General features: G+C 32.4%; 2 protein-coding genes across 3 annotated transcripts in view; one reads left to right on the top strand and one right to left on the bottom strand.

Annotated features, from left to right (window-relative positions):
* On the bottom strand, positions 1,244-7,499 carry LOC109335778 (chorismate synthase, chloroplastic-like). The gene is made up of 13 exons (XM_019571955.1): positions 7,311-7,499; positions 7,066-7,216; positions 6,906-6,982; positions 6,752-6,810; positions 6,085-6,168; positions 5,905-5,997; positions 5,195-5,275; positions 3,990-4,121; positions 3,363-3,465; positions 2,976-3,070; positions 2,810-2,875; positions 2,055-2,139; positions 1,244-1,738 (listed from the first exon to the last, which is right to left on the bottom strand). The coding sequence occupies exons 1-13, from the start codon at positions 7,429-7,431 to the stop codon at positions 1,593-1,595; spliced, it is 1,293 nt and encodes a 430-aa protein (XP_019427500.1). The 5' UTR covers positions 7,432-7,499; the 3' UTR covers positions 1,244-1,592.
* The window catches only part of LOC109335775 (aminodeoxychorismate synthase, chloroplastic), a 24,320-nt gene continuing 9,038 nt past the window's right edge, over positions 10,791-26,072 (top strand). The window contains exons 1-14 of one of the 2 annotated variants that reach the window (XM_019571949.1): positions 10,791-10,867; positions 11,066-11,468; positions 12,086-12,217; positions 12,552-12,619; positions 13,424-13,488; positions 13,647-13,713; positions 13,975-14,256; positions 14,358-14,484; positions 14,842-15,167; positions 15,392-15,471; positions 15,716-15,818; positions 16,578-16,660; positions 17,397-18,014; positions 18,256-18,761. In XM_019571949.1, the coding sequence (XP_019427494.1) occupies positions 11,132-11,468; positions 12,086-12,217; positions 12,552-12,619; positions 13,424-13,488; positions 13,647-13,713; positions 13,975-14,256; positions 14,358-14,484; positions 14,842-15,167; positions 15,392-15,471; positions 15,716-15,818; positions 16,578-16,660; positions 17,397-18,014; positions 18,256-18,736 (2,769 nt within the window). In that variant the 5' untranslated portion in view covers positions 10,791-10,867; positions 11,066-11,131 and the 3' untranslated portion in view covers positions 18,737-18,761. Of the gene's footprint in view, positions 10,868-11,065; positions 11,469-12,085; positions 12,218-12,551; positions 12,620-13,423; positions 13,489-13,646; positions 13,714-13,974; positions 14,257-14,357; positions 14,485-14,841; positions 15,168-15,391; positions 15,472-15,715; positions 15,819-16,577; positions 16,661-17,396; positions 18,015-18,255; positions 18,939-26,072 lie in introns of those variants that run through there. The other variant, XM_019571948.1, reaches the window with a different exon arrangement.

Raw genomic sequence — 26,072 nt, 5'->3', positions numbered from 1 at the left:
TGGTTGATAAATTTGATAGGCTTCCAATAAAAATGAAAATGAATATATAAAACGAGCAAATGTTAGTGATAATATTAATAAAAATTAAAACAAGAAAATAGGAAAGTTGTTGTCTCAATGAGTTGATGGGAATAATAAGCATCAAAAACTACAAAAGCACATCACATTATGTGCTCTAATGACATTTCATTTATTTATTGGCTTGATTGCATTTTTTCCCTTCATTTGAATTTTTTAAGTGTGTAATATCATATAATGAATAACCCAAATGAAAATATGTATTGACATTGTATAAGTATTATATATTATTACTTTTCATCATTCATTATTTATGTTTTATTATTATTAACATTTTAAAAAAATAATGCAAATAAATGGTGAATAATATATTAATCTATAAATATTTAGACTGATATTACATTCTTCCATGTTAGCTCAATTTTGTTACATATAGTGTCCCACAATTTATTTTAAATTCAAATATGATATTTTCTTGCAAGCTATTTGTCAGGGTATAAAATATACATCTCGAGTTAAGATGAGAGATTGGGTATTTTTAACGGTAAGGGCACTAAAGTTGAGTCCAACTCACCACCAGCATATATATGCACGACTCGAAGTTCAAAATAAATAAAGTATATAGCATTTATTCAGAGCATGGTAATAAAATAAGATAAAGTGGGGAATTTTTGTGCCCAGTTTTAAGCTTATTGGTTGACCAATTAAGACAAATGAGAACAGAAGTAGCTATAAAAGAATAGTCTATTAGCTTATTGCAAGCTAATAGAGTGTTAGGACTTAAGCACATAAGGAAAATCTCACCCAAAAGAATAGTCTATTAGATAGGAGAGCTTCATGACTTAAGTATCACATTGAGTTTACTATTTTATTCAATGTAAGCCTCCTAACATTATCGCCTCCCTTAGCTTTCACTCTACTGACATTGACCCGACTGCAGCCTTTTCTCTTTTGACAGTTTCACTCACCTATCAGTATTCGGTAATGTACATTAATTCAGCCTATAGGTAGCCTTTTTCGTAACACAACTCTCAATGAAAGATATCAACTGTTAGGACTTAAGCACATGAGGAGAGCTCAATCCCAAACACAGGTCTAATACAGGAGATGGCAGCACCGGCCAAAACTTGTTATATTGATCATCAAAGTTTACCTCATTAGTCATAACGACAATAAAAAACTAGAAATCGTCTTTGCAATCATAATTTATAATATGAACATCCAAAGTTGTGAAAGCTTCATTTATTGAAATGCATACGTATTTATTATAGGACCTTCAGAATCTGTTACGTTTCTTACCATAAGTCATACAAATTCACTACAAGAACAAGCCCATCTTGTTGCTTTTGCAGCAAGGGGTTCAAGAAACAATGTTCACAAGCAAAAATGAAAAGAGAAAAAACAGAGTAAAGAAAATATATTTGAGCCTTACATTAATACAGGACAATAGATAACAGCCAAAAAATGCGCGAAGTAAATTTCCCATCAAATTGAAATAACTGTAAAGTAAATACTAGCCATAAGAAGATTTTATCTGGGCACATTTACCGATTTATGCATCCCTTCACCTTCATTCAGAAGAGCACTTCTTTAGGCTCTAATCTGGGCAACAAGGATTCTTGCAAATCAGTGTTTACAGGAAACAGATTACACTGCGCAAATTGTGCCATCAATTGATCCACAAGCACCAAAGCTACCATAGACTCTACCATTGGTACAGCTGCATGACCAGTTCAAACAAAAATTTCACTAAATTTCTTTTCTACAAATGGAAATGCAGGCAAGTAAAATGAGGGGATTTTTTTGTCATATTAGAAAATCACACACAGACACAAAACTCTTTCTTCTTTCCTATGGAAAAGTTGTCATATCATAAATCATGTCATCCTTACAGGTCAAATATTAACTCCATTCTAAAGGAGCCTCTCACGAACTTAAATGAATTACTATCAATGTCAGAAAATATTTAAGGAAAAAATCTAGATGAAGATAAGATAAAATCACTCTGAAAAGGAATAAAAGGTCAAGTTATTAACCTCTTGGGACAACACAAGGATCATGGCGACCTCTGGCAATCAGCTCTGTTTCCTCTTTCTCTCGAGTCACTGTAAACTGTTTCCTCTGCACAAGTGTATTGCCTTGTTTAGTTCATATCAAATATGTATAATGCAAAAGGACATTTCATTCGACAAAGAAAACCATCACCAAATGAAAGTATATGTGCATATATTGGCAACAATCACACATGAATAACTGAATATGATAGGAAAGTGGTACTGAACAGTGTCGAAGAACCCGTCACATTACTATCTTAACGAGAAACCAGTACCCAGGAAGCCATTACAGGATAGGGACCAGAGAAAAAGACAAGAAAGCATGTGTCATTCAAGAGACCCGTAACCTCCCTCCCAAGTCATCCTTGCTCACTAATTGCCTACCTTATCTCTTTTTAAAACACATTTCATATATATTCTTACTCCTCTCACTGAATACGTACACCTGCCTTCTTTCTCTCATTGCCACATCAACATTCTCTTATGCTGCAGCCAACTAGTGTGAGCACTCTCAATATTACACATCCCATCCTCCTTACATATGTGAGTCTAACAGAATATTAAATGATATGTAATAAATTAATTGATAAATAATTACAAACCCGTTATCAAGCATTGTGAAAGATCAATGAACAAATCTGAGAGTATCTATGTTTGCAAGCATGTGCACTGCTATCTGCATATATGGGTGGATGGGATACAGATGGAGAGAGAAAGAAGAAAGGGATTGGACTTACTGATATAGTTGATGTTGGCTTGAAAGCTATTCTCATGTTTATTATTTCCCCGTTGGAAATACCACCCTGATTATAGAGAGATAATATAAGTAAGGGAAATAAACACCTGACCAACATACTGGACATCTAGAAACAACTAACTAGTAATTATAGAAAAGAATAATACCTGTATCCCACCAGAGCGGTTTGTTCTTGTCCTCACCTTTCCATGTTCATCAATATAGAACTCATCATTGTGTTCACTCCCAGTCAAAAAGGTACCTGCAACATCAAGGCATCATAACACACCTCAGACACAAGTGACACTCATCATTGTTTAATGCATGAGGCTCCCACCTGAAGGGGTTTGGGGAGAGAGTTAAATGTAGGCAACCTTACCCCCATGAGCAGGGACAAACTATTTTTCATAATTTGAACCCATGACCTCCAAGTCACAAGGCGACAACTTTTCCGTTGCACCAAGGCTCACGCTCTTAATCAATCCATGTTTGATAAGATTACATTATGAGATAAATGCACTCAGAATCATAAAATATATAACAAGTTACTATACCTGCAAACCCACTACCAAATTGAAAGCCCTTAGTTGCAGGCAATGACATACAAGCTTTAGCCAGCTCAGCTTCAAGTTTGTCGAACACAGGTGAACCAAGCCCCTGAATAATAATAATAATAATAAGAATGACAAATAATAATATCATTTCTATTATGGAAAACTACATGAAAAATCTAAATAATCAACACAAGAAATACTTGGTGGGTAACAATGAGAAAATGTCTTAAAATATCAGGCATGCAAGTAAATATATAAAAGGAGATCCCAAGTTGTAAAAAAAACAAATATGCATGTCAAGAACAATGTCCTTTTCTTCCCTTTCTCTCATGTTAATCATGAAATTACCAAATAACAGGACCAGAATACCTCAGAGAAGTCAAATATAGTAATAGAGTACAACTTTTAAGTCTTTGATGAGCAAAAAGAGCACATATTGTATTATTTTAACTAAGGTCCAGTTTCTACTGGTTTTTAGAGTTTCCACAAGATTCTAAGTCACATTACTAGCTCAGTAAGCACTGAGTTCCCACAAATCCCTTGTGCATATTTTATCACTTTTACAAGTTTATTTGTATCCAAAGCCAAACTTGCAAATTTGCTCAACCCAGAGATGAATAGACTTACGCGTGGACAATTCCTCACAATGCATGTCACAACACCACCAACTGAATCACCTTTCACCCGAACAGCATCAATAGCAGATATCATCTTCTCTGCATACTCAGGGTCTGGACATCGAACAATGTTACTCTCAATCTGGAAAATAGTCAAAGAAGTGACAAACCAGAAATTTGGCTTCAGAGTTGCAAGATTATTATATAGAAAATAACATCAATAGTAAGTATTATCAATATAAGTAATAAAATAATCGGCCAGTTTGGCAAAATGCAGTAAGTAAATGTCAGAATAATAGGCCATTCACACTTATTTATAATTCAATAATACACTATATATAGTTTCCTTGAAGTTGCATAATTTATTGGAAAGAGCAATACTATTGTGTGAGTTTTGGACAAAGTTACCGGCAAATAGGCAGTTATTGCGTAAAAATACAGGAGCCTATTGCGGATTAAATTGATGCAATAAAAAGGGCAGCCCAATGCACGAGGCTCCCACCTAGTGAGGTCTGGGGAGGGTAGATGTAAATGAAAATCTAATTAAATGCAGTAGCCATGTGTTCAAAAGAATGAAAATCTGTTCATTTTACATGAATGGTGTCTTCCTTTACATCTACTAGTATACAAAAAGGTTTGTCATGTTTTTTCATGCACTAGATATAAAATTATTGAATCAAATCCATGGGAATAATACACTTGGCTACTTGCACATTCACCAGAAATGGAGCTTTGTACCTAAATGCCTTGTGGAGAAGGGTAGGTTGGCAAAGGTACTGACCACTCATTTACTTAGCAATGTTAGTCATGAAATTAACACTGGGGACATATTAAGTTTCAGTTTGCAATTGCAATGAGATTTCTTCTTTGATGAGAATCCCATTGCAAGAGCAGTTTGTAGTACAATCAATTTGTCAAAACTCAGTTTAATCTTTAGAAGTGAAAGTCTGAAAGTTACAAAAGACAACATGTGTCCTAAATCTATTTGAACCCTACATTTATAGGCCACACTGATTTTAGTTCATGTGGTTTTTAAGGATTTAGTCCCTCCACATTTGTATTTTCCATCCATGGTTGATGGCGAAGAGTAAAATCAAAACCGACTAAAATGCAGGGAGTAAAAACTTTAAAAAAATGACTAAAATCAGCATCACCTATAAATATAGGGACCAAAACCATATTTAAGTCTATAAATATGAATATTAACTTTAATACCTGATCAAGTGTCAGAGCATCATTATCAACAAGATCCTCAGGAAGAACAATATTGTGAACTTGGGAGACATAGGCAAGAATCTGAAACCAAATAGACATTTAGCCAAGAATCTTCCTTAAGGAATTGGTAATAAAAACATGATATATGCACATACATCTGCAACAAAAATGAATTGTGAATAAAACTTTGCATTTTGTTAAAAAATTACAAGAACAGAAAATTCATTAGAGTGATATCTGGTAAAATTAAGCGCTCACAAGTTCATAATATGCACACTCTGACATAAGAACAGTGCAGATGGATGCAACCCAGTGATCAGCACAACTCATGATTGTCCGTCCTTGGAAGGTTATTTCTTAGCAAAATGTTTCTTTTAGATCATTGTTTTTTTAGTTTGGGTGGTAGTAGTCAGTTATCTTGTTGTATTTTAGGAGGAACTTTGGGTGAGAAATGTTCCACTGAGAAGTTTTTCCTCACCTTTATCGTCAGTCTTTTATACAAAAATTAAGCATTCAGAACTTTTATCCTATCCAGGTTCAACATTATATGTGAAACTTTCATAAATTTAGCAGAAAATTCGGTGATAGAAATGCTAGTGATTAAAGTCCCTTACAATTTACTTGAATCTATTCATTTCTCTACTAATCCCAATAGGACGGTTTAGAAAAAAGCTAATATTGACAAAAGCTAACACATCCCCCCAACAAACCTCAGTTCCAGAAAAGTTCTTAAGGATTTTCTTAGCAACAGCACCAGAAGCAACCCTTCCAATGGTTTCTCTTGCGGAAGATCTGCCACCACCCTTAAACATAAGAATTCAGATGTATGAGCATAATGCATATCTCATGGATTGAAAAATCTCAACTTGTTAGATTATAAAGGTCAGTACCTGAACTGATCTGACACCATACTTCATGTCATAGGTTGCATCTGCATGGGAAGGCCTATAAGCTATTGACATCTCACTATAGTCCTGAAACCCAAATGATCTAATGATTAAAAAACTTACAAGCAGTACAGAATCCACCAAATGCTACTGAACATGAATTTGTGAGTCAGTCAAAAAGCATAATAACTACTGTCATGAGCAAAAATTATTTACCGCAATTATAAACATGAAATCTAATCATGATACACATTAAGCAAACCAAGCAATATAGCATGTTCTTCCAGCGTATGAAAACTCTTTTCTATGATTAAATGGATCGATCCTTAAACAACAAACCCCCATAAAATTACAGAGGACAGAATTAGAAGAAAAAAATACTAAAAAATATCCCAAAACAGACCACAAGAGAAATATCTTAATCTATCTCAAATGGCTTACGCAACAACCTTCCAGGCAAACAATGATCAAATTAAATGTCCGATGAAATAAAACATCTATCGATAGTCAGCCTTAGTGTATCCCCTTGAAACCAAACTTTGCAAGATTAATGCACAAGTCTCAACTATTGGAGTATTTAGTTAGTCGGTGTACCGAGTCCATTATAATCTTACACAACAACCTTCAAAAGGTTCAAAATTTCAAGCAGGGTGTAGCATTAGATACTTACATTTCCTCTTTGATCAGTATTAGGCACAAATACATGGATCGGAGTTCCAGTCGTAAGTCCTGCAAGTAATAGATCAAACATGGATTGAAACCCTTCTTTGTTGAAAAAGGATATAAGTTGTGGTTAGTTAATAATAGTTGGAAGAAATATAAACCTTCAGAGACTCCTGAGAATATTTTACAGGTATCAGTCTCCTTTCTAGGGGTTGTAATTCGGCTCTGACCAGGTCTCCTATATTATACATAAAATGTTGATAATAACAAGGAATGAATAAATGAATGGATAGTAAATTAGCATAACATAATCCTAATTACCTTCGATCGAGATCGAGTTGCATATCGGTTTCGGAGAGAGGGATTCTAGGAGGACATCCATCAATAACACAACCAACACCTCCTCCATGAGATTCTCCATATGTCGTCACACGAAAATGACTTCCATAGCTGCTTCCAGCCGCTCTTATCTCTGAAATTAACATCATAAAAAACAGAGTTAATTCAAATTGAAATTCAAATTAACATAAATTCAAAGAACACAAGTGTGGTAGAATTCGACTAACGGAGTCTAATGTTGGGAAGGCGGTGATGGAGAGAGAGATGGAGAGAGAAGGAGGATGGAAAATCGGAATTGAGAGAAGAAGCGAAGCCAGTAAGGAATGGTTTCGAAGATAGAGAAGCCATTTCGATTTTGAATCAAATATCAAACCAAATCAAATCAAATCTGAGTTTTTCTTGTTTTTGTTGAAATCAGAAAGGGGTTTGGTTGGGGGCAAAAGGGGTAATGTAATGAAAAGAGTCAAGTTAGGAGTGCGCTCTCTCCTTCACCTACCTACCCACACCTTTAGAGATCACATGTTCTACACGGTGTCGGTATTAGTTCATGTCCCAAGCAAACTAATCAACTCATTTTATTATTTTTTGTTTTTGATTTTTTATTTTATTCTCATATTAATATATTATTAGTTTGGGATAAAGAATAGAACACCGTTCAGAACGGATGATCTTCATCTCTTTTCACAACCTACTTCATGGATATTTTTTTTTGGGTACAATCTACTTCATCAATATTCAATACACATCCTAATTTCTTTATTTTATAAAATTAAATACATGTTGATGTTAAGCTCAATCTATTACTCGTTAGGTGTTTGGTGTATGACTGACATTGCTCACCCTCTATCGTTTGCAATTTCTAAGGTTCTAGGGTTGGTGGAGAGGAAGAGGGATGTGCATGCAAGTAAATCTTCTCAACTTAACTCTTATGTTCGATAAAAGTTTGATTTGTGTATTATTTTGTTTAGTTTTATAAATATTTTTATTGAAAATGATTAAATATAACATTTGTCATAATTTTAGTAATTGAGAAGATGATTTATCTACTTATACTAAGAGATACTTTATTTTCATATTCTATATTTGATAGGTTTGTTATTAATAAGAATTATTACTTATGACAATATAGAGAAAAAAATTCTATATCTATATCTCATATATAAATAAATTTAATTGTATATGTGAAAAGTATTTTAATCCTAAATAATTATGGGCATTATGGTGTACATTTGCCACACAGCCACACTCCCTGATTGGCTAACCAAGATGCAATGTTACATATGAAAAAATTAGTGAATATTCCTCACACTTCCTATTAAGATACATGACATTGATGACAAAGAAGACTAAAATATGTTGTATCAGAGTAGCTACAAAAGTAGGAAAAATTAGGTGATACTATAGTCAAATATACTATCACACATTTGGTATATGTTTCAAAATATTTATAGAAATACTATAGTTTTTAGGGAACTTATGGACTTCCCTAAAAATGCTCAAGTGTTGAACCATGGACATATAGGTTACAGTGTAAACAAATAAGCTAGAGATTATTTTTGTTATTAATATACAATGAAAATTGTGTTTAGGGTACACGACTTCTAAAAAAGTGAAAGTCATGTTGGGAAACACGACTTCCATATGGGAAAAAAATGTATCAGGAAAGTCGTATTTCTGGTCTGCGATTTTCCCAAACTCGTGGATCTCATACACGAGTTTCCTAAAAACTACAATATTTCTATAAATATTTTGAAATATATATCAAATAGTGTAGTTTGACTCCATTATGTAATTTTTCCACCAAAGTCGAATAACCATTCATATTCATCAATCAATCCCAAGATTTTATTTTTATGATATATTTATAAGATATTTTTTATTTCAAAATCTAAACTTTCTTATTTAAAAAAAATCAAAAATTTGTTATCGTCATAATTTTTATTGGACCTAATATTGAAAATGATGTGAACCAAGAATGAGATTCAACTTAGTAAATTTCACTCACTTTTTAAGCAGAGTACATGTTGGCTGCAAATCCACGACCATTTTAATAGTTTAAGGTTTGGTTAGTTCAATTGGTCTATTTTGCCAACTTGTAGAGACATACAATCCTGTGGTGTTCGTGGTTAGTTTGAATTTTTTTAAACAAAAAGTTATTTGATTTTATAAAATTATATTGCATACACACTTTAAAATTCATACACATCACTAAATTGTTGAGCCTCATATACTTTAAAATGATAACTTTATAATATTGCAATAACATTATCACAATATTGTTTATATACACTATAAAACATAATATCATAAGTCCACAACTTTGTATAATTTAATAGGTCACATCATATTTAGGGTCATGACTAGGGCTGACAATAAATCAAATCAAGTTGGTATTCATTTGAAACTCGACTTGTTATTTAGCTCAACAAACTAACTTGAATTATTGCATGAAGTGTACGAGTATCATGTATGGAGTGGATGTGTATATAGTTTTTATACATACTCACTCGTGCATGGAGTGGATGTGTATAAATTCGTGCATGGAGTGGACGTGTATGAACTATTGCATGAAGTGTACGAGTATCATGTATGGAGTGAATGACATTCGTAAGTATAATGGTATGTTGGACTTTAAAAAAAATGAATAAAAAAGAATGTAATTAGTGTGATTTAATATAGGGTAAATTGATCCCCTATATATATACACAAATATATATATATATATATATATATATATATTATATTAAATATATAAGATAAATATTTTAATTAATTATTTAAGTTGTCTAATACATTAATTTGAGTTGAGCTGGATAGTTCGTGAACTTTAACTTAACCGAACGTAAGCTAAAAAATTAACTCGTATCAAACTCGAGTCGAGTTTCGAGTTGGACAAATCCTTATCGAACTGGGCTTTGGTTTGACTCGACTCATTTCCATTATAGTCATAACAACGAGTAAATACATTATATTAATAAAAAAATGTTATCTCTAGAAGTGATTGTATCCTATCTGTGGTTTGGTTTGGATCGATTTGATTCTTAGAGTTGGAACAAAAAAATTGAACCGAATCGATATATTTTTAGAAAGTCAATCCAATATAATTCAATTTTGGTTTTTGTAATTATCCCAAATGAGGAAACCTTAGGAGAATCACCATCTCCAACTACTATCCATATACGACCCATATTAGATCCGATCAATAGCCCATCCTACCTCTCTACGTTTTTTACAGCAGTTTATTTTGTATTAGTTTTTCAAATTTATTTTTTGACCAATATGCACTTGAAAATCCTAATCCTTAAGCACAAAAAATAAAAATAACATCGTTGATCTAAGGCACCACAAGACATAAGAATCTCACTGAACATTGGGTCCTTGAGTCTCTCTCTTCCACTTACATAGGAGTATTATATAATTAATGGAAATCAATCAATTTGAATCAATCAATATAGAGAGTGAATAATACTGATGTGATAGTGTAAAAAATTATGCACACTTAATACATCATTCACCATTAATTTGAATTATTATTTTTTTTTCCTTGAAAAATCAAACGTAATTAAAAATGAATAGTAGATAATGGAGTGACACACCAAAAAAAACTCCAACATCTTCTTTTTCTCATCCATGTATGAACTTATCAGAATATATATGCTTAGTGCCATACCATCTTCTCCACCACCGCTTCCGATCTTATTCCTCGCCGCCGCCACCACCACCAGTAACTGCCCTGAGATCTGATTCATCTCTATTCTCATCTCTTTATAATCTCTCCACTTATGTAAGTTCTTGTTTTTCATTTTTCATTTTTCATTTCTTTCTTCATCTCTTCCACTTTATATACATTACCACTTGATCTCATATATTCTATTATTTACTATTTTCATTCATATATCATAATCTACTAAATTGTTTCATTCATGTACTCCAACATAAGCTTTTATTATTAGTAATTTATTATATGCATATTCATGTGCAGAAGGTGTAGCAGTAGTGAAGAATAGTTGCTCATATTTGTTTGGATACACTTGTTCTATATAAAAAAATGAACTTTTCTTTGAGTTCATTGTCTTCTGAATTCACTTGTCCAACAAATGCATCTATGTATTATACAAATGTAAACCTCCTTTTGTCAAGACCATCAGTAAGGGTTTCATGTTCCAATAAGAATGGTGATATTCAAGTATCTAATTGCGATCGAAGAAGAAGAAAGGTCGCGATATCTTGCCAATTGATTCATAGTCATTTACAAGATTCATTTGATCGAAAGGAAAGGGTACACGTGCCTTTGCACAAGTCAGATTCTGTCAGGACATTGTTGATTGACAATTATGACAGTTACACATACAACATATACCAGGAGTTATCTGTTATTAATGGTGGTAAGTTTTCTCATTTTAATACAATTAATGTTGTTCTATCATCAGACTGTATAAAATTTTAAAAAACAATATTGTGGCTCTGTTTGACAAAACTAGCAGACTCTGAAGCCAGTGAAAAGATGTGCGATTGTAGCTTCTAACTATGTATCTAGTTGATTGAATTAGAGTTATTTTGCAAAACTAGCTGTACAACTGGCTGAAATTTGTTAAATAACTGAAGGTAATGTAATGTTATATGAGAAAGCAATTATCGGTGGAACCTAGCACTAGCTTATAGCTCGAAGTAGCTTTCCAAAAGCTACAATCTCCTTTTTTTTTTGTTTACCAAGTGACTCTACAAGACTTTTGTATAAGTCAATAAGCTGTAACCTACCAAATAAGCTATAAGCTAGTATAGCCAAACAGGTTGTGTGTTAAAAATTAAATAGGCACACTTGTCTGTGGAAACGAATTAGATTATAAGAATCAAGTTGGCACTATTTTCTTAAAGCACTAAAAACTTGTTCTGAACATTCTGAATTCCAAATAGCTGGCACTATTTTCTCGGAAGGTTTAAGAAGTTATTTTAAGGAGTTCATGTCTCTTTTAATAGCTGCTTTGGTTTTTCATTTTGCCAGTCCCTCCAGTGGTGATCCACAATGATGATTGGACATGGGAAGAACTTTGCCACCACCTGTATGAAGAAAATGCATTTGATAATGTTGTAATATCGCCTGGACCAGGTTCTCCAGCATGCCCAGACGATATAGGTGAGAATCATGTTATCGTGGAATGTCCCCAGAATGATAATTTCAATACATTTATGTACTACTCCAGAAGATTGAACAGAAAATTAAGTTGCTGAACTTGTAGATGTAAATGTTTTTTGTGGGTGAATGTATAGTCCTGGACTCCTTGTTCTTATATATTCAAATATCAAAGAGCTTTATATCATTGTATGTGTTTTAAAAGGACTCCTGGTATAGTGTGCAGAATTTAATATTATGATTTGATTCAGTATTTTTCCAATTTACTCCAATCTTGGTTTGATCAGGTGTGGAAGATTTTTTTTATTATTTTGGAAAATGGTTTTGTATGCTTCAGGTATCTGTCTTCAACTATTGCTCAAATGTTGGGATATCCCTATTCTGGGTGTTTGCTTAGGACACCAGGTATTTTCTCCTTCTTTATATTGATTCCCCCTTTCCCATTTATAATATAGAGTGTGTTTTGTGCTTAATTTACACGAAAAACACATCTTAATTAAAAAGTCATTTCTCAGACTTGTACACTTGTTTGGATAAGATTTTGAAGAAAAAAAATCAGAATTTAAGATAGCCATTTTCTGCTTTCAGTCAGAAGCAATCTTATGTGTTATAGCTTAACAGAAACTTTATCCCTCTATTTGTTGTTGTTTCTTCCTTCTGGAACATTATGCACTCATATAGGATAACATCTAAGAAGGGTTTATGACACTGTTTGCACTCTTTATCAGAATATAATTTGTGTATCCTAAGGTTACATGTAATACTATACAAAGTTTTTTTTATGGGAATGAGGATTGGATAGCTTGAAAGTTTTCTTCTATGGCATGAAATGAGATAACAATTTCATTCCATTCTTGTATTCGGAATGCTAGAATGAAGAAGGAATTGGAGAAAACAACACTATGTTGGTAACATGCCTAGGTTCAAAAAATAGTAAAATGATACTACATATGTATTTGAAATTGCAATTTTATCCCTTATATGATATATGATCAATAAATAGCAGTAGACTCAATCCCACAAAAAACTGTAATATTTTACTCCACAGTCCACACTATCAATAATTTTCAAATTATGTTCTGTCTTGTAAATAGATTAGCGCTGTTTTCCCCCTTCTCTTTCTCATGCTTCTGCCTTTCATAACTGCTATATACTTATCTACATCATGTCCTTTTTTATAGATTAGTTACTTAATATATGATCTAATAGGCTTTAGGTTATGTGCATGGAGCTCAAGTTGTACATGCATCAGAACCAATCCATGGTCGTTTGAGGTATGGCTAGACATTTCAGGAACTCATATGCCGTTTTTTCAGTACATACTATGCAGTTGCTATAGTCAGGAAGACGAATATACCTACAAAAAAATGTCATTTAACTGTCTTATATCTGTTCCCGCCCCTTCTTTTAACCAAGTATTTCTACTATGCAGTGAAATTGAGCATAATGGCTGCCAGCTTTTTGATGACATACCTTCTGGTAGAAATTCTGGTTTCAAGGTGTGTATGCCACTATATATTTGAAAGAATATGAATTTAGATCCTTCAAACATTTTTGAAGCATTTGAGTCTTATCCGATCCAATTTTGAGCTTGTCATATGCATACTTAAGAGAAACAAGTCATTCTGACACTATGGATGGTAATGAACTACAGCAGGAGACATTTGGTTACATTTGATGCAGTAATGTCACCCTTCATCTAAAAAAGACCATCTGATCCACCACCGTCAGTCATAATTGTTGCTTTTCACATATTTCAGGTGGTCCGATATCATTCACTAGTTATAGCTTCTGAATCACTTCCTGAGGAACTCATTCCAATAGCATGGGCCTCCCCCACCAGTACACTTCCATTTATTGGGTCCAAGGATTCTGACAAGTTCAATGCTCATGAAACTCAGACAGAGGACAGCATCTTTGTTGATTCTTTCTTAGCTAAAGTAGGAAATGGAAGTTCAAACCTTTCTGATTGTGGTAAAACAAAAAGTTCAAGAATTCTTATGGGAATCAAGCATTCATCACGACCACATTATGGTGTGCAGGTGTTAAGTACAGAAATTATCATTTTATATAATCTTAGCTTTGTGTTTTTATTTATTTATTTTTTGTTAATCATGTCCAACACATCAATTTTGACCTTCAGTTTCACCCGGAGAGTGTTGCAACTTGCCATGGAAGTCAAATATTCAAGAATTTTAGAGAGATTACAAATGAACATTGGCTGAAATTCAGGTCGTCACACAACAAGCAAAACCATGCTCATTCTTATGGTAAACTGAAAAACTTTGTTAGTACAAAATGCACTGTGTCTGTTTATGCTTATCAAAATTTGTCATAAAACAAATTTGGTATATTATTGTTTGCCTTAATTATTGAGGCCACTTCACTTTTTATGCTATTATGCGACCTTTTCTTTTTGGATGACATGAAAAAAATGGTCTACTAAAAATATTTCAATGTCAATCTTCATTGGGGTCTGGAAATATCTAGCAACCTAAACTAGATATGATGGACTGAGATAATTTTAACATTTTTACATGCTCCATAGTTTTGTTCTTTTTTTCCATTGGCCTTCTAATTTATATGTTAGTGGCTTGAAATTTACCCGAGCAGTAAAATTTCTTTAGCACGCATGCAGGTTTCAAGTGCTAGTAGACTCTTTAGAGAAGTTCGCAGAAGTATTGGGTCAGAGAATAATGCAATGGATCAGCTAAACAGAGTAGTTTCTGGAGATAGGCGTTTGGTACACAATAATGCTGAGAAGTATTGTTTAGAAACGTTCATCAAGGTAAATGCCAATCATGCAAGTGATGATTATAAACGTCTGAGGTTGAAATGGAGGAAATTTGGTGGCTTGGCTGGTAAAGTTGGTGGAGCAAAAAGTATATTTTGTGAGTTGTTTGGACACGATGCTGAAAACACCTTTTGGCTGGATAGTTCCTCTACAGAGAAGGTAATTGTATGGATTTATGCATTCTTTGAGTTAAATTGAAAATTTATTTCTTCCGTAAGGTTTTCATTATCAATCCATTTCTGGGCTCTGTCTATGATGAACATAGAGATATCTTTTTAAAGAACATAGCATCTCTTCATATTGTGCTAATATACTTTAATTATATACTAAAGTTTTCTATCATAACTTATACTATCTATTGCTATTCTTCCTATCCTAATTAGGAAAGAGCACGCTTTTCATTCATGGGAGGGAGAGGTGGACCCCTTTGGAAGCAGTTGATTTTCAGATTGTCTGATCAAAGGTTTGTAACTCGTCCTTTTAGATTTTGTTCCATATTTTAGTTTCTCTTCTCTTTTATTGTTTTATTTTATTTAAGGTGTTTGTGAGTGAGCTTCTTCAAATTAGTTGATATGCTGTGTTCCAGTATATGCTTTCTGAGCTGCACTGGTTACCTACATTCATGTATTGACATGAAAAAGTATTTCTATCGTACTAGTGTAACCCTAATGGTAGATATTGTATAATATATTTCATTCATTTTCCAGTGATGGGTGTTCAAAAGGTGGTGGTTATTTGTCAATGGAGGATTGGCAAGGTTCAATGAAAAATATATTTCTGGAAGAAGGTTTTCTTGATTTTCTTAGCAAGGTATATACTGAAACTGTTTTGGCTATTTTATGCTTTATCCTTGTGTAAGACCCTCCACAAATAGGACATACCTTATTGTTAATATATAAGACAATTCTTGGGCATCTACCTGACAACTTGACTTTTAAACAGAGATTCTTCTTCATGGGATATTAGATCCTATTTTGGGTGTTTGATAGTTGCCATACCTATTCTTTCATAACTAAGTTGAATTTCATGGCAAGATAAAAACGGGCCAATGTATGCTCGACACTTGAAGCCGAAAAGGCTCTTTCTTGAAGGAGTATGACAGAGATGTAAAATCATTCTTGGGTGTGCTTCTACCTAACAGCTTAAGCTTTTTAAAGTGTTGGCCAGATGGCTTTACTTCCCCCCTTTCCATGTAATGAAATTTCTTTCTATATCCAAAGAAAAAATGACTTTATCCTAAACAGGAAATATGGTAAAAGAACAACTATTCTGAAATACACAAAATATCCTCATTGCCCATTGTACTATGATTTAGACCAATAAAATGCCTTCTGTTTGTTATTGCTTTCCAGGGTAAACAGGTTAGGACATCAGAACAGTACATTTTTCTGTGTACTAACCCTCCATCATGAATGTATTTTCTTGGCTCATATTTAAATTATTTTCTTACTTGGGTTTTCCCAATGATGATGGGCCTTATATTCTTTTTTGACTAGAGTAATTATATATTTATTTTTCTCTTTTATCCCTCTCTCCCACATGAAAATGTTGCCTTCATAATGTTTGCAGGAGCTTCAATCATTTCATTATGATGAAAAAGATTATGAAGGTCTACCATTTGACTTTCACGGTGGATATGTTGGTTACATCGGGTAGGTAGTAAACTCAAGCAATTATATATATACTTCTGAGAAAAAAGAGAGAAAAGAGACAAGATTAAATCTGAATGTGTCAACTATACAGACAGAGGTTAATCTGATTGGTAGAGGTAGAGGGAAAAACTATAGGCGAAACAATTTAGGGGAGATCAACACTTTGTCAATGAATATGATTTATGACAAATCATTATGACATAATTTGATCCATGTAACCGACCCCACCTAGTTAGACCCAGGCTTGGTTGTTGTTGTCTCAACTATGTGGCAGGGACTTGAATATATAGTTAGTGTAACAAGTGAAAAATTACAGTCTCCTTAATAACATGATTTGGTTAGCCTGTAAAATTGAATCTATTCTAATATACATTTATACACCTTTTGTTTACATGATTTGCTAATTGTATCTTTTTTATTTTGTGATGCCTTAACGTTCTGCATCATGGCATAGCTTCTCTTTGTAGCCCTCCCTTCTTTATATGATTTTATGTAGTTAGCTAAGTCTTACTTTCCCTCAGTTTTGGATTTTAAGATAACCAGGATGGGGATCGTATGATAATGCATACATTTATTTTTGCTTAAAATATTGCGAACCTTTGTATAGATTTTTTTTGCTGATGACCCATCCCAACCATCTTGCTAAGCATTGTTTACTTACATGTTGTGATTACATAAAACTATGACCTCTCAAGTAAAACCAACAATAGACAAATAATTGATTTTTGTGTTGCAGGTATAATCTCAAAGTTGAATGTAGTGTTACATCTAACCGTCACAAATCTAAAACTCCAGATGCCTGTTTTTTCTTCGCTGATAACCTTGTAGCCATTGACCACAAAAATGATGATGTTTATCTATTGGCTATACATGAAGGAAGTTCAAGTATAACACAATGGTTGGATGATGCAGAGGAGAAGCTTCTGAGCTTAAATAGCACTGTGCCAATAGAGTTGGATAGGCAGCAGTCTTATCCCCTGTCTTCTTCAACATGTAAGGCTGGTTTTGTACCTGAAAAATCTAGAGAGCAGTACATTGAGGATGTTAAGAAGTGTCTAAACTACATAAAAGATGGAGAAAGCTATGAGCTGTGTCTCACAACTCAGATGCGGAAACCAATTGAGGAATTACACTCTCTTGGACTTTATCTGCATTTGAGAGAAAGAAACCCAGCACCTTATGCTGCTTGGCTTAATTTTTCAAAGGAAGACTTGTCTATTTGCTGTTCTTCCCCTGAGCGGTTCCTGCAGTTGGATAGAAACGGCGTACTAGAAGCTAAGCCCATCAAGGGTACTGTAGCTCGAGGTGCTACCGAAGAGGAAGATGAACAGCTCAAATTGAAATTACAATTCAGGTGACTTTTTTTCCTGGGCAGATTCAAGTCTATCCATCATATATTGTTTCTCTTATGAAGGTGTTTAGGCTTGTGATACGTTAAATTTCAGTGTTAATGCTTCAGTTATTTGGTTACAGTTATGACTCATTAAAATGTGTGATTCTCATATTTAATTATGAATCTGCTATCTATAGTCAAGATATTCAATGCCCAGAATTATATCATGCTGATATAAAAATTTGTTTGCTTTTTCTTTCAGTGAAAAGGATCAAGCTGAAAATCTGATGATCGTTGATCTCCTACGGAATGACCTTGGTCGTGTCTGTGATCCTGGATCTGTTCATGTGCCACATCTCATGGACGTTGAGTCATATGCAACTGTTCACACAATGGTGAGTACAATCCGTGGGAAGAAGCGATCCGATGTCAGTGCAGTAGAGTGTGTCAAAGCTGCATTTCCTGGTGGTTCGATGACAGGTGCACCAAAGTTGAGATCAATGGAAATTCTTGATTCTCTTGAATGTTGTTCTCGAGGTATCTACTCAGGTTGTATTGGATATTTTTCATACAATCAGACATTTGATCTAAATATTGTCATAAGAACAGTGGTTATACATGAGGGTGAAGCTTCAATAGGAGCAGGAGGGGCAATTGTGGCTCTGTCAAATCCTGAAGCAGAGTATGAAGAGATGATTTTGAAAACAAAAGCCCCAACAAATGCTGTAATGCATTTTGAATAGAGTTCTCAATCATTCAAACAATAGCCTTATCTATTTTTGATGAAGGTCATAAAATAGTACCATTTGATGCAATTCATCATACCAATGATTTTTTATTTACACAGAAGGAATGGTTAAAAAATATTGTGGTATAACTAGCTAGGTTCAGTTGCTTTGGTGTTCAATTGGTTTTCTTTGCAAACAGGAGTATACCTTTTTAATTTTTATAGAAGCATGTACCTTAATTTTGTTGCGACAAACTATACTTGTAATATTTATGGATAGATGAATTTGGCTACAATTTAAGCTTGGTGATCTTTTTGTTCATCCATGGTCTTATGCTATTACTTTAATGCAAGATGAACATCAACAAGTTGTTATTCACTATTGTCTATTGAGGTATTTTTGTGTGTAGAAAGTTGTCCATGTATCCTTACTGATATCCACACACATGGAATGATTTCATAGGTTTTTTTTCTCTTTTGTAGGAACATCCTCTACCTTTTCCACTTCTGTTTTTTCAAACTTTAAATGGAGAGGATTTGCTTTGCCAAAAAGGCATTTTTTTTCTGGTCCCCCATTTTTTTTAATTCCAGGTTATTAATTTTTTTCCACATTTTGTTCCCTATTTTTTATTCCTTCTGGTTCTTCACTTTGTGGTATTTTAATACCTAAAGAAATGTTAAAATATTGATAACACAATTAAAAATGAGAATAAAGTATCTCTTTATACCAGAATATAAGTTATCTTTTAGTACGAGAAGATACTTTATTCTCATTAAAAATATGGTATTTTAATATAATGTTATTTCCATTAGAAAAATTATTTTTATCATTTGTCAAATTGCCTATGACAGAAAATTGTGTTCACAAAAACATACTTCAGTATTTTTTTCCCATGTGATGTGCTTGCATAATAGAAGAAAATAAAGAATCTTGAGGAGTTTTATACCATTTATGGAGAGTATTGATCATCATAGATGACCCAAATTTATTTTCTAGTAGAATGAAGTACTACTTGTTCTTCTTCACGTTCATGGATCTTCTTTCTCCCCTCTATACATTTCATCAATGGTAGAACTCTGAATTACTAGTAAATGGCTATAACAAGCAACTTCACTCTGAATATGAAAAAAGATTTTATTTGAGACCTTAATGACAGAAGATGAAGGAACCTCATGTGACTTTTACAAAACAACAAAGTCTTTATCCTACTAAGTGTGGTTAATCGACTGTTTACTTCTCGACAATGATCTAACATTAGCATTATCATGTGAGAAAATGAAAAATAATACACACTTGTCCCCTCATATGTTTATTGAATAATTAGTATAGATAATTAACCATTCACCCCTCCTTTACTTTATTCAAAACTATAGTCTCTGATTATGTCATTTCACTTTGAGGTGAAACAATGTGCACCAAGTATTATTATTAAGAACACAGTGCATGTGACTAGACACAAAATACCCTGCTATAGTGTTCATTGTTCATGTAAGACATATATATGTTATTTTTCTTTGTATCATTGAGAGGCCCAGATTATAAAAATATGAAAATATTTACAGTTTTGTTTCCTCATAAGGGAAATGAAGAAAGTAAGAAGAAATTTGTAAATGAATTTGATTGATTATTATGATTAGAGAGAAATGAAAAAAATGAAAGGCATCAGAAAAGTAAGACAGGAATAGTATAGAATCTACTTTATCTCAGAGTTGAAGAGTACAATTAATCTGTACAGCAGAAGCATCAAAAACTGAGGAACCCTGGCCTATCCACCAACTTTTTGCATCATATGATTACTTTCATACTTTTATTCTCTCTCTCTCAAAAGTTTTGTATATATCAAATGAAATTATGCCTCTTTAGTTTATTTACTATATAGTAGTAAATGCCAAGCATGTCAAAAGTATTTATTTTTCTCTCTTATATATTTTTCATTATGACATGGTTCCAACCATTTTACACCTAATAAAGGAGATTAAGAGAAGTTTTGTGCAAAGAATTTTCTAGAGTTTTTTATTTAGGATTATGAAATGAAAAGTTTGCATGAGCAAGTGGTGATGTACTAAAAAGTAAAATGGCCAGTGATTCACAAAATTATTTCCCTTCTTTCTCTTAAGACCAAATGAGCAAATATTGTTTCACCCATTTTTTCTTCCTTTCCCTTTCTGCCCTATTTTAAACTCAACTAAACAAAGTATAAATGTCTTTTTAGTGAAACAAGTTTGCTACTTTTTACAAAATTAAGACAACGTTAAACAATGTTTTTTACAATTTTATATGGCCTAGTTAATAAAAGAGATAATGGGTAAAAATGAATGGCTAAAGTTATAGTAAAAAGGATGAGTAATAAATTAAAAAAATATTACATAAATGTAATAGATATATATTAATTATATTTCATAGTAAATATCTTATAAGCTTAAAAGGCAAGTAAACAATAATAAAATAAAAGGAGAAAGAGGGGGAAAAATACTAGAAATGATTTTTGGGGTCCCACTAACGGGAGTTAGGATCATCTCCGTTAATGGATAGGCAAATGAGCATTTTAATACTTACGCACTGAGGTAAAAATATATTTTAAGGATAAAATTATTAAATTATATTACATTTTTTCTCTTGTTTTCAGTTTTCAGTGTATTTGCCTTTCCATTACACAACTCAGTGATGGTGACCAATAATGTAGTATTGTAAGCTTTTGACCTGGTTTGACTGTAAATCATGTTGAATGAGTAGTGAGAGAGAAAGAGAAAGAAAAAGTGGTCCAAATTCCTTGTTGTATGAGATTCCTTTCAATTTATTCATTGCCTTTTTCACTTTCCTTATTCCTTAACCTCTCTCTCTCTTCCAATACGTGCGTGCATGTGTGTTTCAGAGTCACCTTGCCTATAACTTTCATTCTTGATATTTCAGAGAATGTGTGTGTGTGATCATCAATGTTACATTAATTAATGTACACTATTCTTCTAGCTCTAGTAATTTGATTTAGGCTAATGTTAATGAATAGGGATCCGCTGTCCCACTTTTTGGTGTCTCATTGTTTTCCAATCCAATAAAAATTTGACACATACTTAAAAAGAAAATTAAAAAATATATAAAATAACATTTTTATGTAATTTGGTGAGATATGATTGACTTGGGTTACGTGGACATGAACCTTTTCCGACTGAGGATCTTGGTTCCAGGTTAATAGCCACTTTTTATTTATTGTCTATAAAAAAACATTCCTCTTATAGTAAATGATCGACCATTCTTCATCATTCCAATTTCATGTTCAATAAATCCCCATATAAATTAAGACTAATGCTTAATCATTTTAATAATTAAACAAATTCTCGAGAAACATTAAATAAAGAACTAAAAATATCAAATGTTTGGAAATATATAGAACATTCATTATATATTTTTTACCGATCATTAGAAGGATTCCTAGGTTATATTGTTAAAGGATTCAAATTTATCTATAAATTAACAGTTCATTACATATGGTTATAGATTAATATAGCTAGCACCCCTTTTCATCTAGATGCCAGCATCATATATATTACTCCCCATATTTTATTATATAGAAAAATGAGCTATAATATAAAGTTTGAGCTGGGTAGAAAGTACATTGAGAAATAAAAAAAAAAGTTATTGCATGTTCACATTATGATTAATTAACCATAAAATATCATAGATCATATGATCAATAGGAATTCAAAACCCATCAAATATATAATCACAAATAAACGATCCTATGAAAAAAACCAAAGATAACCCTCCACAAAAAATATAAAATAAAGAAAACTATGTTATAAAAATTAACTAATTTACCCAGATAAGGTTGAACAAATTAAAAAATTACTCTTCCACAGGACTTTCCACTGAATCGTATTTCAAATGTATAGATGGCATGAGTAATTGTAGCTTTTATTGGTGATATATATGAATTTAACTTCTTCTTTTCTGAGAATATATGCATTTATTTAATAATTTGCATAAGTGAAAAATATGAATTTGACAATGATCATGTGGCTAATTACCTCTATGCATAGAGATATAGTATTAATTAAATAAACTACTCTTAACGACTCTTGAGTAAATAAATGGTTGAAAGTGAATGCATGACACACTATTCCTTCTTTTGAGACAGACTAATCAATAACTAGAAGGTGAGTGAGTATTTTTTTATAACTTCTGTGTTAAATTGTTAGCAACAACAGTTTATAATTTATAAGGCTAATTAACAAAAGTAGAGAAGAAAAAAAGGAAGAACATTGAACATGTCAAATCACATATTATGTTCTGCAAATCACATATTATGCATCACTCACATGAACCCTAGAAAAATGAAAGTTTATTTTTGTAATGATGAAAAGGAAGATAAACTTATGTACCTTTGTCAGTCCTGAGGAAGCAAATCTCTGACTTTGAAAATGACAATGTAGTAGTACTTTGTTGAATAATTGGCATATATTTATAGACTTTCATGATCTCCAATAATCAATACAAAATGCATGATTAATTTCAAGCTTAAGAAATTGAATATGAGACAAGGTATATTTAATGATTTGTCTCTAAATAAATAAATAAAATAAGAATGATAATTTACATGTATGTACATGGAATATGCTTGGCTCCTCATACGCCATTCACAGAGATGATTGATGTTCCAATGAGCTCCACAAATGGCATACAGGGAGCCAGGCATATACATACATTATTTGCATGTAATGATACATGAAACATGAATATATAACTAATTAGGTATACATGCATAGAAATAAAGTTTTACTCTAAATTAATTTAGTTATAATGAACAATTCAATCTCAATAAGCTTCCCATCCTTAGGCTATATAATTTGTGTGTATGTATACAAGGAAGATACAAATATAATAGCATAAGAAACTACATAATATCCACACAAGAATCTATAAGTGATTGTATGTACTTGTACAAATGAATGCTAAGGATAGGAAGAGTGCATTTGATAGACCCATGGATGATATAGTAAAGAGATGATGATGATGAAACCTAGGTATATAAATCTTTTTCCTTCATCCCTAGTAAGATGAAGCTAGAATTGGGTCATAGAGTGGGAGTTTTAAAGAGTAAAAGGGTGAGAAATTAATGAAGAGTGAAGGATATATATAGACATATATATTGAAGATTAATTGGGGGGGTAGGAGAAGATAGAGATCTATAGAACATGGGGGGAAGTAGGTCATAATGAAAAGGGTATTGAAGCCCCACAAGAAAACTAACCCTACTGAATTGGCATAAAACAAGCAAAACCAAGTAGAGGGATTAAGGGTCTAGCTAATAATAGTGTGAGGGAAAGAAGGAAGTTGTGGGGTTGTGGTTGCACCCTGAACCCAACCTCACCCCTCTCCCACTAAATATAGAACAACACAAGCCAGAGAGAGAGAGAGAGAGAAGAGAAGAGGGTTGGGTTACTAACCAAGCAATTTCCTAAGCTAGCCTTATGGTGTTTGAAAACTCCTTTTCTGGGTCATAAAGCTAAGTGTGCTTTTTTCTCTTCTCTGAACCTCATTTTGTCTTGGAGTGCTTGGAGTACATGGATTCCTCATCACTCTAACATTTCTTTAAATATAGATAAAGCTAAACTAAGATAAAAGAGAGCAACTATATATTTTATTTATATCTACTTTACTTTTCCATGCTTGCTTTTTATGTAAATTCTATTCTATTACCAATTCATTACACTGCTACTTCATTCCATCGATAACTTTGCTCTAACCTTTTTTGTTTAGGTTTTAGAATAATCTATTTTCTCACTTTTATTTATGTCCACTCAGATAGCAACCACATACTAATTAGCTCCTTTAATTACGTCTTTCATTTCCTTTTTTTCTCTAACATGCTACATTTTCATATACATGTTAACATTCCCTATGTTTTTATTTTGTGGTATGATTAACTAAAAGAAAAATAAATGTAATAAAATATATACAAATATATTATTATTACTTTTAAATATTGTACAAGTATTACACCTATAATATATTGTCCAAATTAATTTTGCAACTTCTTTCTAAAAGCAGCAATATGTATAACACAATCTACAATTTTCGACAAATACTAATGACTTTGACTGACTTTTGTTCTGGAAAAGTAAATCATTCAACCCATGAGACCAATCATTTCATACAGCTTAGAATATGGGGCAATTTATGTAATATAATTAAAAAATCTATGAAAAAATACGACCTGTTGGACGCTATAGGACTAAGAGCCTAATTTAAGTATTTTTTTTAATCTTAGAACTAATTCTTTTGTCTATTCCTCCAATAATGTTGTTTACATGGATTGAATCGTTGACTTTTTAGTCTTTTTATGTTGAGTTTATTCAAGTGTGAAGTCTCACATTGATATGCAAGGAAAAGTAAAAGAGTTTATAAGTAGGAAAAACTAATGGAAATAATGCCTTAAGGTTTTAGTTCAAGACGTGGTGTCTCACTTGTGATTTTTTACTCTTCTCTACTATACTAACGCCTTGAAACAAAGAAAATAGAAACCAACAGAAATTAATTAACTTCATTCCTACCATTAATTATCACATTGATCTACCTCTTTTTATATAAGATGACTCATAATATCACCTCATTAATCGTGTTCATGCATATATCTCAAGTACAACCCTAATAAAAAACCTAGCTTTCTTATGTTGGGTTTGCCCTATTGATCATTCGATAAATGTCATTAAGTTATTAAATAATTAAATAATGTTATCTAACACATGATTGTGTAAATTTTCTATACTACCATATTAAAATAATTATTTTAATATAATTTATTTATTACTATATTATAAATTTAAAAAAATTAGAGTGCATGTGTGATTGATCTGAATGGTCGATATCTTGAAGAGAATCTTTGGCTGTCAAAATATGGCCACCAATAGAATGTTGGGGTTGACAACCAAAACAAAACATGTCAGGAAATTAGAACAGAAGAATGTGATTACAAATCTTTAATTTTGTTTCTGTTTAAGATTTGGATTTGAATTCATAACTGGTAAATAAATAAATAAATAAAAATTAGAAACAACATTAGGATGTATTTGTTGTCTTCAACTGCTGCAATATGCTTATAGCTTTTCAGTAAAACTTCAAACGTTTTCAAATTCAAATGGTTACAATAATGCTAAACTCTTAAAATTTATGTGTTTTTTTTTTCTTGGTGAGGGTAGAAGAATATTTTACAAAATCATTATTATTAATTATCATGATTTGTTTGACTATGATGATCTTTAAGCTAGTATTTATCAATAAAAAAATTCCTTAGAAAAAAATTATTCACCATAAACTAGGACATGAATGAAAGTCAGATTTCCACAATGATTTGGGA

The sequence above is a fragment of the Lupinus angustifolius genome, chromosome LG20 (assembly GCF_001865875.1).
Source record: "Lupinus angustifolius cultivar Tanjil chromosome LG20, LupAngTanjil_v1.0, whole genome shotgun sequence".
Lineage (NCBI taxonomy): Eukaryota > Viridiplantae > Streptophyta > Magnoliopsida > Fabales > Fabaceae > Lupinus > Lupinus angustifolius.
This window is presented reverse-complemented; position numbering and strand designations above follow the sequence as displayed.

Bases quoted from the DNA above. Each gene is read 5' to 3' on its own strand.
- LOC109335778 (XM_019571955.1), bottom strand. From the start codon at position 7,431: ATGGCTTCTCTATCTTCGAAACCATTCCTTACTGGCTTCGCTTCTTCT. The intron at 4,122-5,194 runs GTATTAAAGTTA...ACTATTTTCCAG, and splicing joins ATGCTCTGACACTTGATCAG to ATTGAGAGTAACATTGTTCG. The intron at 2,140-2,809 runs GTAAGTCCAATC...ACACTTGTGCAG, and splicing joins AGCCAACATCAACTATATCA to AGGAAACAGTTTACAGTGAC.